Source organism: Heptranchias perlo, chromosome 14, assembly GCF_035084215.1.
Source record: "Heptranchias perlo isolate sHepPer1 chromosome 14, sHepPer1.hap1, whole genome shotgun sequence".
Classification (NCBI taxonomy): Eukaryota; Metazoa; Chordata; class Chondrichthyes; order Hexanchiformes; family Hexanchidae; genus Heptranchias; species Heptranchias perlo.
This window is the reverse complement of record NC_090338.1, coordinates 50,394,088-50,410,770: the sequence shown is the minus strand read 5'-3', so window position 1 is coordinate 50,410,770 and position 16,683 is coordinate 50,394,088. Positions and strand designations below refer to the sequence as shown.

At 43.2% G+C, this 16,683-nt stretch overlaps 1 protein-coding gene across 4 annotated transcripts in view; it reads left to right on the top strand.

Moving 5' to 3' along the window:
* LOC137332523 (sideroflexin-1) overlaps nucleotides 1-13,829 on the top strand; it is an 86,326-nt gene extending 72,497 nt beyond the window's left edge. For all 4 annotated transcript variants that reach the window (XM_067996425.1, XM_067996427.1, XM_067996428.1 and 1 more), the window contains exons 10-11: nucleotides 7,939-7,986; nucleotides 12,817-13,829. In XM_067996425.1, the coding sequence (XP_067852526.1) occupies nucleotides 7,939-7,986; nucleotides 12,817-12,913 (145 nt within the window). In that variant the 3' untranslated portion in view covers nucleotides 12,914-13,829. The remainder of the gene's footprint in view (nucleotides 1-7,938; nucleotides 7,987-12,816) is intronic.
* The last annotated feature ends 2,854 nt before the right edge of the window (nucleotides 13,830-16,683 follow it).

Below are 16,683 nucleotides of genomic sequence, written 5' to 3'. Positions count from 1 at the left end.
ACACAGACCAGGAAGTTCATCGTTTCAATGATTGCTTTGCCGTTTTCAGCTGGAGTGGAAGTGGAGACAGCCTAAGTGCACTCAGCATTGCTTAGCAAGGGGAAAACTTGAATAGGTTTCCTCTCTTCTTGGTTCCTAGCTAGTAACCCTAGATGGAAGTGTATGTTAGATGAAGACAGGATCAGGCCTAGATGTTCTCATTGTTGAGACTCGTACCAGAGAGTTGGCATTGCCCATGGAATGTATGCTAACATGTGTCATGTTTTTCAGGTGAGGAAGGGGAGAAAATGGGGCTTGGGGGAAGTGTCAGTATTGGCTATTTCTTTAATTGCCTAACAACCTGTAGAGCTGTCTCAGCGGTACATAATCAAAGGATTTTTCCTTTTTAAAAATATATTTTTCTTTGGCTGGCAGTGGCAAAGATGATTGAATAAATCAATGGGTTAGAAAAGGAGTCTCTTTTTAAAAAAAAAATAGGCAGGTTTGACAAATTTTCTGACATATACAATGAGTGATTCCTCTCTTTATTGCCCAACTGTGCCAATGTGTGAGGGAGTCTTTAAGGCTACACTTTCTACCGATAAAGAACTTCCTCAACAAATATTCTTATTATTGCATTCGTAAGTATATGGATGTAAGGGAAAAAGAAAATATCTATTGCTTGATGAAACGAGTGTAGAGAAAAGGTTGTTTGTCAATTAACATCCCCTCTACACAATACAAAGTAAAAAACCTTTGATTTGGAAAAGAAAAGTTGCATTTTGGGATTGGAATACATTATTTTTTTTTTAAAGTTTATTCTGCCATATCTTTGAATGCTGAATCTGCTTTGAAAAAACATGCACTGTTTTGCTTTTATAACTTTTTAGTCTACAGTTAGTTAATCTTATGATGTTATGTTGTTGCTCACAGACACAAATAAATAATAACTGTTCAGGGGTGATTTTACACCCCAAGAACAGGTGGGTTGGGGGCAGGTGGGAGTTGAAAATAGTTTTTTGGGTCACAACTGCAAAATTTTCGGACTTTGCATTCCCAGTGGGAAGCCTGTACTTTTACGTGCCGACGTTAAACCTGGAAATAAAGCCGGGTTGCGGTTGCGACCCCCAAAAATAACTCTTTTCAACACCCACCCGCCCTCAACCCACCCGTTCTTCGGGGTTAAAATCACTCCCTTCATCTCTCTTCGTGTAATTTTCTCTGCTTCCTCACACTCCTATTTCTTTCTCCATCTTTGTCTTCACTCTTTCTGTATGTATGTCTCTCTTTTTCTCTCACTTTTTTCCTAATCCCCCTCATGCAGCTGGCTCATTTGCACTCGTTGGGCTCGATTTTCCGATGTCCCAGTGGGTGAGTTCGTAGCGGGGGACTCCAAAAATTGGGGATTCCTGGGGCAGGTGCGGAGTCCTGCTCCAACCCGCCCACTTCCCGGTTCCTCATGACTCACTTAGATGCGCGCGCAGCCCCCGCATGAGGGACTCCCACCGGCAATTAAAGCCGGCGGGATCCCACTTAAATCAATTAATTGGATACTTCAGGTCGTTAGGAGACCTGATTTGTAGGATATTTTAGGAGGGATGGGATTTTCAGGTCAACTGAGAGTGCTTCCTGTACTGGGGGAAACACTCCCAGTTGAAATGGACGTGTTGCAGCCACCAGCCTGTAGCAGCTGCAAAGGTCCATTTGACAGGTGTGGGGGGAGACCCTCACTCATTGCAGGAGACCACTCTGTCACTTTGGACAAAGTTTGGCCTGCACCACCCTCCTCCTAACACAAAAAAATCACAAACTTGCAACCTCAACCCCGGTGTGCAGACACATTTACCTACCTTGCGGACCCCCTCAAATGTACATCTTCCGGATGGGGGCCGCCATAGCTGCAGTCATGACCTCCTCGGAGGATGAACAGCATCACCAAACACGCCGTCCACCTCTGACACGTGGACCTCCACAACACAGTGCTGTGACACATCCATCTGCACAGCAGGAGGGAGGGCAACCGCAGAGAGAGATGCGTTGCAGAACGCACTACCCTCACCACAGGGTCTATAGACCGAGGCTCAGCTTCCTGGACCTCTCTGAGCAGCAGTGCACACGGAGGCTCAGAGTCACTCGACATGTAGTCATGGACATCTGCAGCCTCCTTCATGTCGAGCTGCTCCCGGCTGGCCCAAGCACCATCTTCTTACCTGTCGCTGTCAAAGTCACCAATGCCCTCAGCAACTTCTCCGCATCCTTCCAGGGTGCCACCGGGGACATCGCTGGCGTCTCTGTCGTCTGCAAATACACCTACACCCACTCTGCAGTGACACAATGGGTGGCATCAGGTGTGGGTCTTCATGGTGATCCTCAGGAAAGGGCATTATTGCACAAACCAGACAAGATTTGCAAAGACGTGGCAGTAGTGGTGATAATTTTTAAATGTTTTTTTGCAAAACAAGCAAAAGTAAATCAAAAGTAAGACATTTTGTCTTACACCTTTGTGCATCCCCTTTGTGCTCACAAAACCTTCACCTTACGTTTACAGGAACCCCTACGTGGTGCAACCCCTGTGGCTTCAGCAGAGGTAGTGGCAGGTTGCTCTTGTCCATGCCCTGACCGATGAGCTGCTTTGCGTGGATGCCTTCTGGGTTTCGGTGCCCGTGAGGACCCCTCCAAAGACTGGTTCACCTGCACCTATGCAGGGGCAGACTCGGCCACCTGGAGAGGGGGCAGCATTGCAGGTACTAGTTGAAAGGGGGGCAACAGGTGAGACGTGGGAGCGCTTTGAGTGGCGTCCCCATTTCCATGTCCCCTTTCACCATCATCCCTCTCCTGGCCCAGGCCCACATCACTTCTTCCACCCGGCTGGATGACAGTTTGGAAGACTTGTGTGAAGCCTTGGAAGGCCAGTTGTAATTTTTCCGACAGCCTGTTTAAGGTGGCCGAATGTTGCTTACCCTGAATCCGAACGGCCGTTGTCAGGACCTGAATGGACTCGTTGTTGAGCCATGCTTGAAGCTCGATGGAGGCGAGCCTTTCCTCCATCGCAGACATTCCTGCACCTACCCGTGACACTATCTCAGAGATGCCTTCACGTCCCTGTGACATTATCTCCGAGATACCCTCCTGTACCTGTGCCACCATTCCACTCATGCAGGAGTTGGACTCCTCCATCCTCTGCGCGATTGTGGAGAGTGCGCGTGGCAACTGTTCCAGTACCTCGGCAATGTGCTGCTAGCCCTCGATGACTCTCCTTTTCATGGCTGGCCCCCAGGGTTCAGCATCTGGGTCCAGCTGAGCAGAGCCTGGAGAAGAGTGCTCCCAACGACGCGGACTCTCCACAGCTGACCCTGCCACCTGGGTCTGCTCGTCTTCACGTGTGTGGTGACTCACCATGGTGCAAGCCCAACTAAGTGAGGACGGGGACCCACCGAGGTGTGTGTATCTGCGCTGGTGGATGGCTGGCTCAGATGTGACTCTGCACCCTCAGAGGCCGGCAGGTCCTCTGAGGAATCGCCCTCCGCCGTCACGGCGCTCGCAGATGGCCCTGCAAGAGAACTGAAAGCAATATTAAGCATGTGGACAGATGTTGAGGTGCTGCAGATGCCAAGTGATGCTAAGATCATTCGCTATCATGAATGCTGAGTGTTAGATTTCTGTCACCAGCCGCTTATGCACTCCCAGTCTCGGCGTCCGCCACGGACAGGCACTCCAGCATCCGGCTTATTTCGAGTGCCTGCTGCTCCGCATCTGTTAAGACCACCTGGTGTGGCAGGCCCCCTCCGGTCCTTGCCGTCCCAGGCATTCTGGCATCTCTTCTCCTATCAAGGCAAAACACAGAGGCGTGACTGAGTGATGGTTGCATAGTGACCCGCTGCATGCATTGGTGTGGGTGGGGGTGACCGCGAGGGAAATGCATGGGAGGGTGCATGTGAGACATAGCCATGAGATTGTATGAGGATTGGGTTGCGTGGTAGTGTTCAAATGGGAACTGGAGCAGTGAGTAAGTGCAGGCAAGGTGAGGATGGTTGAGTGGATGTGAGGAGTGATGCGAGAGCATTGTGGTGGTAGTGCAGAAGGAGTTGTGTGGTGGTGGAGGTGATGTGGAAGACGGAGTGTGGGAGAATGCGCGAGTATACTCACTTTGGCTGACCTGGTTAGGTCATTAAATCGCTTCCTGCACTGGACTCAGGTTCAGCACACATTGCCGCTGCTGCTGACCTCCTCGGCCACCTCCAGCCAAGCCGCCTTGGTGGCGGAGGGAGGACACCTCCTCCCATCCGATGGAAAAAAATTTCCCTCCTCCTCCTCACCCCATCGAGCATCGAGGTCTGCCCCTTTAAATAGGGCTCCTCCTGCTGACAGCCTGTGATGCGGGTGTGCAGTGCGCCCGCTGCGCAGGTCTAGAACGGGAAACCTGGAAGCCATGGTAAGTGCCTTCAAACAGGCTGCGATCGCGTGCGGAGCACCCCGAATTCATTCACTGGGCGCGTTACCAGTGAATTCGGTAATATTGGGCCCATTATCTCCCTTTCTCTTTCTTTCCCTCTCCATCTCCCTCCATCCCTCACAGTTGTCCTATGCAATACCCTTCAGAGTACTTTGGGATTCAAAAGCAAATCAACATCAATATCAAAATTGCATGATGTAATACACCATGTCATACCACCCGCTACCTTGTCAAATGGTGATAGATACAAAGATTTTAATTGGACATTTTTAGGTCATAATTGTCACTGTCATTTTCTTTCTTTGCTTGGCTTGTGGATGGGAAAGAAGTTTTCAACAGCCCAGTTCATAAAATGAATACAAAACTATTTTATCCATATCCAATTAGAGGGTGAGAAGGTTGGTTCTCAAACAAGCGTACTGAGCTTGAATAAAGGAGATTATGATGGTATGAGAGCGGAATTGATTAAAGTGGACTCGGAAAATAGATTTAAGGGTAAGACGGTACATGAGCAGTAGTGTTCATTTAAGGAGTTATTTTACAACTTTCAAAAAATATATATTCCACTGAGGAAAAAAGGGTGTAAAAGAAATGACAGCCATCCGTGACTAAGTAAAGAAATTAAGGATAGTATCCGACTAAAAACAAGGACATATAAGGTAGCCAGGCTTAGTGGGAGGATAGAAGATTGGGAAGTCTTCAAAAGACAGCAAAAAGTAACTAAAGGATTGATTAAGAAAGGGAAGATAGAATATGAAAATAAATTAGCAAAAAATATAAAAACAGATAGCAAGAGTTTCTATAGTTATATAAAAAGAAAAAGGGTGACTAAGGCAAACGTAGGTCCCTTAGAGGATGAGACCGGGAAATTAATGATGGGAAACATGGCGATGGCAAAAATGCTGAACAAATATTTTGTTTGTCTTTATGGTAGAGGACACTAAGAATATCCCAACACTGGACAAACGGGGCTCTAGGGGGGGAGGAGCTAAATACGATTAAAATCACTAAGGAATTGGGACTCAGTAAATTAATGGGACTCAAGGCGGATAAATCCCCTGGACCTGATGGCTTACATCCCAGGGTATTGAGGGAAGTGGCAGTAGGGATTGTGGATGCTTTGGTAATAATTTTCCAAAATTCTCTGGACTCGGCAAAGGTCCCGGCAGATTGGAAAACTGCTAATGTAACACCCTTATTTAAAAAGGGTAGTAGGCAGAAGGCTGGAAATTATAGACCAGTTAGCCTAACATCTGTGGTGGTAAAATTTTGGAGTCTATTATTAAGGAGACAGTAGCGGAACATTTGGATAAACATAATTTAATAGGACAAAGTCAGCATGGCTTTACGAAGGGGAAGTCATGTCTGACAAATTTGCTTGAGTTCTTTGAGGACATAACGTACAGGGTGGATAAAGGGGAACCAGTGGACGTAGTGTATTTAGACTTCCAGAAGGCATTCGACAAGGTGCCACATAAAAGATTATTGATCAAGATAAAGAATCACTGGATTAGGGGTAATATTCTGGCATGGGTGGAGGATTGGTTATCTAACAGGAAGCGGAGAGTTGGGATAAATGGTTCATTTTCGGACTGGCAACCAGTAGCCAGTGGTGTTCCGCAGGGGTCGGTGCTGGGTCCCCAACTCTTTACAATCTATATTAATGATTTGGAGGAGGGGACTGAGTGTAACGTATCAAAGTTTGCAGATGATACAAAGATGGGAGGGAAAGTAGAGAGTGAGGAGGACATAAAAAACCTACAAGGGGATATAGACAGGCTGGGTGAGTGGGCGGAGATTTGGCAGATGCAATACAATATTGGAAAATGTGAGGTTATGCACTTTGGCAGGAAAAATCAGAGAGCAAGTTATTATCTTAATGGCGAGAAACTGGAAAGTACTGCAATACAAAGGGATCTGGGGGTCCTCGTGCAAGAAAATCAAAAAGTTAGTATGCAGGTGCAGCAGGTGATCAAGAAGGCCAACGGAATGTTGGCTTTTATTGCTAGGGGGATAGAATATAAAAACAGGGAGGTATTGCTGCAGTTATATAAGGTATTGGTGAGACCGCACCTGGAATACTGCATACAGTTTTGGTCTCCATACTTAAGAAAAGACATACTTGCTCTCGAGGCAGTACAAAGAAGGTTCACTCGGTTAATCCCGGGGATGAGGGGGCGGACATATGAGGAGAGGTCGAGTAGATTGGGACTCTACTCATTGGAGTTCAGAAGAATGAGAGGCGATCTTATTGAAACATATAAGATTGTGAAGGGGCTTGATCGGGTGGATGCGGTAAGGATGTTCCCAAGGATGGGTGAAACTAGAACTAGGGGGCATAATCTTAGAATAAGGGGCTGCTCTTTCAAAACTGAGATGAGGAGAAACTTCTTCACTCAGAGGGTAGTAGGTCTGTGGAATTTGCTGCCCCAGGAAGCTGTGGAAGCTACATCATGAAATAAATTTAAAACAGAAATAGACAGTTTCCTAGAAGTAAAGGGAATTAGGGGTTACAGGGAGCAGGCAGGAAATTGGACATGAATTTAGATTTGAGGTTAGGATCAGATCAGCCATGATCTTATTGAATGGCGGAGCAGGCTCGAGGGGCTGATTGGCCTACTCCTGCTCCTATTTCTTATGTTCTTAAGGAAGTTTCTGCATGGGGCGAATCATAGTCTATAGAAAGGCAAGCATCTATCATTAGATAAGTAGTTACTATTGTACTTTCAGCACAGGTAGGAAATTGGTGGAAGAAGTATTTCAAAGTGGCAGGCTCTATTATGATTTATGCTAAACTGCACCCAGCCCCTTCAAAATGACACATTGAGAATAAGCCAGTTTATGATTTCTCTAAAAAGCTGAAGAACTGATGAAAACTTTCCCAAATAATTCAATTGACCTTCCTTCTAAGAACCAAAAATACAATTTCAGTACTGTTTCACTGCAAACTCAGTGAGATATTGTTTCTGCTGTTTCATGAGCGATCAAGCCTCTATCCAGGTAACTAACAGAGGCTTTAGAGCACTAGTTGAGCACAGCTCCAGCCTCTCACCACACTCCACCATTGTCCTGAAACCTTTTGTTCTGCTCCAATGCTGGCTCAGCGTCTGCTCCATTACATGGCCATTGGCTTACCTCTGTTGTACCACACCACAGCTAGACTGGCCTCTCATAAAACAGCAGAAAGTATCTCACACCGAGTCAGCATTGAAACAGTTAGGAAAAGTATGATTAGGTATATATAAAACCTTAGACCCAAGACTTTATTTACAACATTCTCTGAATAAATTAAACAATATTTATTCAAAAAAATACAGCTTTAATGTTTAGTGTAAGTACTGTGGTCAAAAGAATCTTAATGCAACTTTAAATTTATCTTGCTTTGATGGTACCGTAAATATTGGGCTATCTCCTGCATTGTGCTGGGAATATATATTCAGCTTACTATAATACAAAATCAGTTGCATTTTGTCCATTTTCACTGTTGGTAATCTTTCTTATTACAGCTTGGTATTTGCTACACCTCTTTGTTGTGCATTGTTTCCACAGAAAAGGTAAGAAACCAGCATGCCTATTGACATTTTACATTGTTTCTGCTGATTAAAAAAATAACAAAAAGCAAGTCTTCTCATCCTATCGTTTAAGTCCAGTTTCAAGACCAGATGGGGGTGAAATTGGGCCGTGTAACGCCTGTTTTTTAAGACGCTATGCGGACAACTAAGCCTCGAAAATGGTGTTCGAGATGCGTGTGCACACTTCCGAAGGGAAGTGCGCGGGAAGTCATCTTGGTAAAGGGGTTTGCGCGTACACCTTACGACCATCGGCAGTATGCAGAATAGAGAGAATATGACACGAGTCAGTGTGAAACGCTGATTTGAAGGCAATTTTGCAATTTTGGAACGCCACACTCCATCCAAACCAGTGTCTTAACCTCGCACAGCTGAACATGTCTGAAACGGCATGAAGGACACCCCACCAGTGGAATTTAAAGAGTTGATGAAGTAGTTACAGGTTAGTTCCTCATTATTTCTTCCGGTTGCTGGTGCATTTGTACGTGTTTTTGGAGGTTTCCTATATTTGGATAAAGTTTCAATACTCAACAGGGAATGGGCTGGCTGGCTGACAGGCAACAGCAAGGGCTCTGGCGGAGTGGCAGGGGGAGACCAGGAATCATCTACAAGATGCACTGCAGCAACTCACTCAGGCTGCTTCAACAGCACCTCCCAAACCCCCGACCTCTACCACCTAGAAGGACAAGGGCAGTAGGCACATGGTAACACCACCACCTGCACGTTCCCCTCCAAGTCACACACCATCCTGACTTGGAAATATATCGCCGTTCCTTCATCATCGCTGGGTCAAAATCCTGGAGCTCCCTACCTAACAGCACCATTGAAGTACCTTCACCACAAGCACTGCAACGGTTCAAGAAGGTGGCTCACCACCACCTTCTCAAGGGCGATTAGGGATGGGCAATAAATGCTGGCCTTGCCAGCAATGCCCACAACCCATGAATGAATACATTTTTTTTTTAAATGTTATTATCCTGAGAGAGGACAGCAGGTTCATGTTCCATGGAGTCAGTGCGACTTGCTGCTTCCTGTTATGCTCCACTGACTCCTGCAAGAGAGAGAGAAGTATGTCAGTGAGTGTCCTGCAAGATGTTTGGGTGATGTGGCAGTCATGTTGGAATAGCTACCAGTGTGTGTGAACTGTGAGTTGTGGGTGTGAGGCTTGTAACATTGCTATGTGTATGAGGGTGAGATAAAGCTTATGATTTGAATGATTGAGTACTGATTGAAAGAGATTGTTGGTAGGTGCGTGATGGGGATGTAGTGAATTGAGCAGTGGATGAGGCTAGTAGAGCAGTTGGTAAGATATGCCACTTGAAGCTTGAACTCATTCACCTTGACAACTTGTGTTAAATCATTGAACTGCTTCCTGCACTGCATCCATGTTCTTGAAGATATGCTCCTGGCATTCACTTCCTCTGCTACTTCTTCCCAATGCCTCTTGAGCATATGTCTGAAGGGCCTCCTGCCCCCCTGTGGATACAGGATTCCCCTCCTTTTCTCCACCTCTTGCACCAAGGCCTTCAGTGCACTATCAGAGAACCTTGGTGTATGCTCTTTCCCAGGCACAGCCATTCTTCAAAGTAGCATAGCACAGATTCAGTTTTGAAATGACTCCCACCGCTTCTTGCAGCCACAATGCACCTCCCCTTTAAAAGGTGCAGGCTGCCTTTAAGAAGCGCAAGCCACTCCTGATATCAGGGCCCCCTGCTGATGCATGCAACCAATCAACAGCACAGATAGCGCTGGCTCCACGCAGCAATCATTTGAAACAGCAGGCAGCACGAATGTAATGTGCTGCCTGCATCACAACAACTGGCCACGGGTTAATCGCATACCGCACTCCCAACGCCCGTTTTCAGGGTTATCCAATTTAACCCCCTATATATCTTGATGCCAGACTCTCATCTCTATTTTCTGTTGAATCCTTTCATCAAACCTAATATACTCACTGTGGAAAAATGATCATCTATTTTGTAGGTAACAACTCTTATTTCCAGAGACAGGTATGTCACACCAGCCTCGTTTAAAAAGTCACACTCTTCTGGTATACCTGGTGAGCTATTGAACTGGATATGTGACTGTCAGAAAACTCAAACATCAGGTCATGAAAATTGATGTTTGCTGTCTTGTCACAGAACCTACACAGGAATCCGTCAGGTTCAACTCTGTTTTTAATCTTTTTCAACATTCTGGTGGATGCCATAAGAAATGCCAATGGTGATCTATTTCACTTTACAGAATCATTAATTCTCCATCTGAACAAGCAGTAGTGAACCAATCACAGCTGACAAATGTGGAACAAATTGAACAATGAGCAGATAAATGGTGTGTTATCTTAAGTGCTAAGAAGAAGTCAATAACTATGTAGAGGAAGATTGACCACATCCACCTCTATTTTGTCAGGCTAGCAAGCTCCCTTCAGTTCCACATACTCAGATAGGATATAGTAATGTAGTAGTTATGTTACTGGATTGGTGATCCTAAGGTCCCGAGTCCACCATAGCAATTTGGGAGATTGAATTTAATAAATCTCGTTATTTGTGGGCTGGTACCAAAACAAATGACCATAAAAACTGTTGGATTTTTCACTAATGGAAACCTGCCACCCTACTAGGTCTAGTGTACACATGTCTTCTGACTTACACTCTCTGGTTGATTCCTAATGTCATTTTGTTAGCTGTGACAGCACTATCTTTTTAATCTCAATTCTTCACCTTTTCTCCATATCCCTTACATCCCAAGTATCTAACTCCCTTTTAAACACCTCAATTGATTCTGCATCAGTGACTTTTTGGGGTAGTGCATTCCACATTCTCTCAGTCCTTTGTGTGAAGAAGTTTTTCCTACATTCACTTTTAACCAACTTAGTTCATATTGTAAGAGTATGTCCCTTTGTTCTAGATTCCCTTCTGGAATCATTCCCTATCTACCCTATAACTTTCCTTCATTATTTTATGCATCTCTATCATCCTTATCTCCAGGGAGTATTACCCAAGTTTATCTACTCTTGTCATTATAATTCAGTTCCTTCATCCCACATATCACCTGGTGAATCCAAGGCCAGTATATCCGTCTTAAGATGGGCTGCCCAAAACTGAATACAGTATTCCAAATGAAGTCTGTCATGTGTTGTGTATAATTTCAATAGCACTACTTTTGTTTTTATACCTCTTGCAATGAAGCATAGTATCCTATCAGTCTTTTTGATTGCTTTTTGTGTCTGCAGGTTAGTTTGTAATGTACTTGGGCCACGTAAATCCCTTTGTCCATCTACCCACTAATTACCCATTTAGGTTGTATCCCCCTCTGCCATCCAAAGTGTACTACCTGGAACATTAAACTGCATTTGTCATTGTTGCACCCTCTTAATTTATGTCCTTTTCCAATATTATATCCTCTTCCTAGCTGAGTATTATCTACAAAGTTGGATATACTCCCCTGTGTTCCTAAATTTATATATAGTATGAAAAGCTGAAAGCCTATCATCGATCCCTGAGGGTACCACGTAGTCTTAGCTTGGTAATTATCAAATATGTTGAGTTGTCTGAAAAAACTGGGGTAATGGGGAAGAGTCCTTAAGAAAGCTCTGCCCTATTTGTCACCATTATAAACTTTGGGTTTCTGCAAAGCCTGTACCAATACTTATAGATTACATGGAAACTCAGCTCTTGCTCTTGGACACAAAATCTAAAGCCACAAAAAAACAGTGGCCCAGACAGGGATGACCTACTTCATGTCAGAATCTGCCCTCTACAACATCAGAGATACAGGCAAGTTACCAGTCCTCAAAATCATGACTGAGTAGCATCACTTGTTTGTGTTTAAGTTAGTTAAACCTTCATGTTTATGTTAAACTCAAGAGCTATGCCTCAATATTTATATCAATCCCAAGAGAATTTGCATAGGATACCAGCAGTGAACCTTCATGAACCATTTCTCTTGTCTGAGAAATCATTTCCTAGTCACCTAAAAGTTATACCTGACACAAAGACAGCTGTGGTTGTTAGAGGCCAGTTATCACAGCCCCAGGACATCACTACAAAAGTTCCACAAGGAAGCATCCTCGTCCAAGCCATCTTCAGCTACCTCACTGACCTTCCCTCTATCATAAGGTCGGAAGTGGGGCTGTTTGTTGATGATTCCACAGTAACAGCTCCATTCATAAATTCTCTGATAATGAAGCAGCCCATGTCAGCCTACAGTAGGATCTGGACAACATCCAGGCTTGTGCTGAAAAGTAATAGGTAACATTTGTGCCACATAAATGCCAGGCAATGACTATCTTGAACAAGAGAAAGCCCCCGCCCCCGGCCTCCCAACCTTCAGTATCACTACCATCACCCAGCCATTTCAACACCATGGCTACAAGAGCGGGGCAGAACTCTGCAATGAGTGGTTCACCACCTGACCCCTCAAAGTCTCTCCACCATCTACAAGGCTCAAGTCAGGATTGTGATGGAATACTAATCACTTGCCTGGATGGGTGCAACCACAACAACACTGAAACACATCATCCAGGACAGAGCAGTTTGCTTGATTGATGCCCCTGCCACTGTACTCCATATCTACCTCCTCCACCACAGGTGCACTGTGGCTGCAGTATGTAGGATATACAGAATGCACTGCAGCAACTTAGTTTTTATTTAGGGTGTAAATATAAAACCAAATCATAGTTAGAGTGGTCGCATAAACTGGGTATAGACTTGAATTAAAATTACATACCTAGATTTCTATCCACAGTTGATCAACTCATGGGACATACTGTATACCCGAATTGTCTTGAGATGCCTTTTGTTTAATTTCCTACAGTTCTATGTCTGTGAGCCGTCTGGAGCACGATATTCAGACCAAAGTTCGAGAGACCAGTCCTGGAGTGGAATATGTTTACTTCAATAAAGGATTGTAAAAGCACAAAATAACTGAAGAAAAACACCAAGCAATCCAGTTTGTAGTGAGTGAAATGTGCCAAAACTTAAAAACTGGTTTTCTTTATGTCTTAACCCATTTGTACTTTTACATAGTTTTTCAAAAAGCTTATTTAATGACTTAAAAATACTAATCTAAATTCATTCTGATTGATATTAGTTTCAGATGTTGCAGTAAAAATAGGCAACGGTTTGTGCTGTCTGCATTTATGTAGTCTGTTTCTAAAATAACTTATACCACACTAATGTGAACCTCTATCAGTCAACTGACACAGCACAAAACATTACGAGTCAAATGTGTGTTTACTACATTCCACCTTAATATGTTTTTCATACCATGTTTACAGTTATAACAAGTGGTAACATTTGCTCATTAGAATAGAATAGAAAATAAATCTTGCGACTGTGTTGAGTGGTTGAGTGTTATGCAGACTTAATTATATTAGAGAGTTAGCTTAAACATTTCACTTCAAATTATGTGTCAGGGCAGTAAGTGAAAGCATCAGAAGGTAAATTGTAGTCTTGTGGAACTTAAGCAATTGAATAAAGTTTAGACTCCAGATTGAGAATAAAGGACAACATATCTAGGTAGGTGAGCTATTAAATACTTGAAACAATACAGAACTTGATACCTGTGATCAGCAGATGATAATGGTTTTAAAATTTATGATCTCATTGACAATTGTGCAATAAAACTTCAGTGTTGCTCGGTAAGCACATTCTTAAAAATAATTTGCATTCCTAGATATATGATGCCTTGAGGACTCTTAAAATTAAGTCATGATTATAGGAATACAGTTTTAATAGAAAAAAATATTAGTATATTGTCTTGCCAGTGTTTCAATCAACGGAAGTGTATTATTTAGATGAAACTGGAAAATAAAACCCGAATAAAGTCAAACTTCAATAAAAATAAGTGTCGTTTTTGTATTATATTGTTTTGAATATTCTATTAATTGCCTAAATATACATTTGCTCAAAGAATAATAGTGCTTTCACCCTTTTACAAAGATGTATTGTCATTGAAGAAAAGTTTGACACAGTGTACACATTTATTTTCCCTAAAATGGCCTGACTGGAGTTGTCTATGTCAAAATGTGTTTGTGTTTGAAAGTGAACTCAATACTGTTAAGCATCCAATTAGCTCTGCTGCATTGCCCCATTTATGTAGGTTCCGGAGCAGCCATCCATTGTTCCAGTGCTAGAACACAGTACGTTTTATGTGGAGCAAACAACATGTTCCATGGTGGCCACTGGATTAAGTATTCTTTTCCTTTGGTAAAACCTATGCTGATCCCTATCTTTGAAAATGTTTAGTGGACTGTGTGCAGCAAATGATATCGTCGTTGGTGAGAAGGCAAACACAGTTGGGGGTGAAATTCATCCTGAGTGGTAGCGCAACATGGGCGATAGCGGATCAGTAGCCTGTTTTACACTCTGCCTGGTTTTCTTTTCCATTGAAGCCTTTATCAAGAGGCTGCCCACGTACCTATACTCTATAAGGGTTATAAATTATCTTCACTTAGAAACATTTAGCTACTTAGTTTGGTAATTGCAGTTTATATTTGGTGAGACTAGTAAAAGGGTGAGAATCTTCAAGAAAGCTCAATTCCATTTGTTATTGTCAGGAACTTTAGTGCTGTACAATGTTGATGCCTAAGCAGTAATGTAATATAGGAGTCCTGTGTGACAAATTACATGGAGATTCCATCTCTTCCTCCTAGACTCGGTAGAGCCAAAGACATCATAGGAGAAATGCCCTAAGAATTGCCTGAAATTACCTCAGCTCATCTGCCACTAAAACCTTTATCCATGCCTTTGTCATCTCCAGACTCAATCACTCCAATGCTGTTCTGGCCAGACTCCCATCATCCACCCTCCATTATAGCTCATCCAAAACTTTGCTGTCCCTATCCTATCCCACACCAAGTCACACTCACTCATCATACCTTTCCTTACTGGTCCTTGTTGGCTTTCAGCCCCCAGTGTCTCAAATTTAAAATCCTCATCCTTGTGTTTAAATCCTCACCCCTCCCAATCTCTGAAACCTCCTCCAACCCTACGATCCCCCATACTCGCCGTTCCTCTGACTCCAACATCTTTTGCATTCCTCCTCCTCCTCCTCCTCCCCCCCCCCCCCCCCCCCCCACCGGCCCATTGACAATGACAACAATCTTCCTTTGTGTCAGGTATGACTCCAGCTAATGAAGTGTATTCCTTTTGACCGTCATTTACCTCAGTTTTGCTAAGGCTCCTATTAATATGTAAGCATGGCATACCATTGTTTGTAAAATTGACACTTTAACTGACACTTAAACAGTTCAACTATTGTTTCAGATTGAACTACATAAATTATTTTTTTAAATCAGGATCTGGTACATCATTAGCTATCCCAAAATGTTCTAAAGCACAGATTAAAAAGTAAGAATGGAGGAGGGTTGTGTTAAGAGTTAAACACTGGCCTGTCACCTCTGGGTTCAAATCTAGTCCACACCGAGGGAATGCAAGTTTCCTGTTGGCTGTGAGGGTCCTGTGCAAAGTGAGTCTGGGCAAATTCCTAATGGTCATGGGCCCACAGCACAAACTGTCCCTAATTTGACATTGAATTAACAATTTCAGTCAAAAAGGATGACTGATGTTGGAAATGTAAAAACATTCTTCTAAGCTTGGGGCAGAGAAGAAGCAGCTTTACTATGCAGTACCTAACCTGAGAGTGCTTGATGCTAACACTGGCTGCCTGCAGTGGCCAAAACAAACATTCCTCACCTTAATGAACAAAAAATTCATTTAAAAAGGAAAAAAGGTCTGAAATGTTCACGTTTTATTATAAAGAGTTGGTGTAATGTTTACTGCCTAATTTTGCCTAGTATCTGCCAGGTATTGTCATTTTCCTAATTGCGACCACTTCAACGGTAATGATTTATCTTTATGGGTGGGATAGGATACTTGGGTGAGGTGGTGAATGTTATTTTACATTTTACAACATTGTAATAAGAGCATTGTTATAAACGACTAGAGTTAAAAGCAACTGTATGGAATATACAACTCTCTGGAAGACAAGCGCAGAAGAGGAGGAAAACACCACATCTAAATTACATACAAGGATCTTTTGGAATCAAAAATAGGGTGACTATTATTTCCGAATGGATTTTATTACGCTACTCATATTATAGACCATACTCTCCAAAAAGGTGGTGATTTTGTTCGCTTTCTTTAGCCATACCTCTAAGATGAGCCTTGTTCACATTTTTCAACATGATAGCATAATTTTCTTGAGAATTAATTAAAGAGGAACAACAAATCCATATATAAATCTATTTTTGAAAGAGTTCCTTCCTGTGAATAAATCCAACAATATTTGCAAGATGTCTTCTTCAGCTTCTGACACACTGTTGAAATCAAGTCATTGCACTAATTCATTTCCTACTCTTAACTCATTCTTTACTAGAACTTCAGAATTGTAATTCTCTGTTTCGTTTTTAAAAATCTGAAATTTTCTCCCTTCCTCACCTGAAGACATCAATTCCTTGCTGGGATATGCTACCCTGCGAACATAGCCATTACTTACATGTGAGCTTTGTCGGCGAGTGTCAATGGGATATTTGACCATGGTGACATCATAAATGAGGACAATCCTATCTGCACCTAACACCCAAATTTGTGCTGTTCCAAAATGGGTGGCTAAGTAGAGATCAAGAACAGGAATTCTTTTGGCTCTCCTTTAAGGGGTTCTGAGATCAATTGCAGCAAC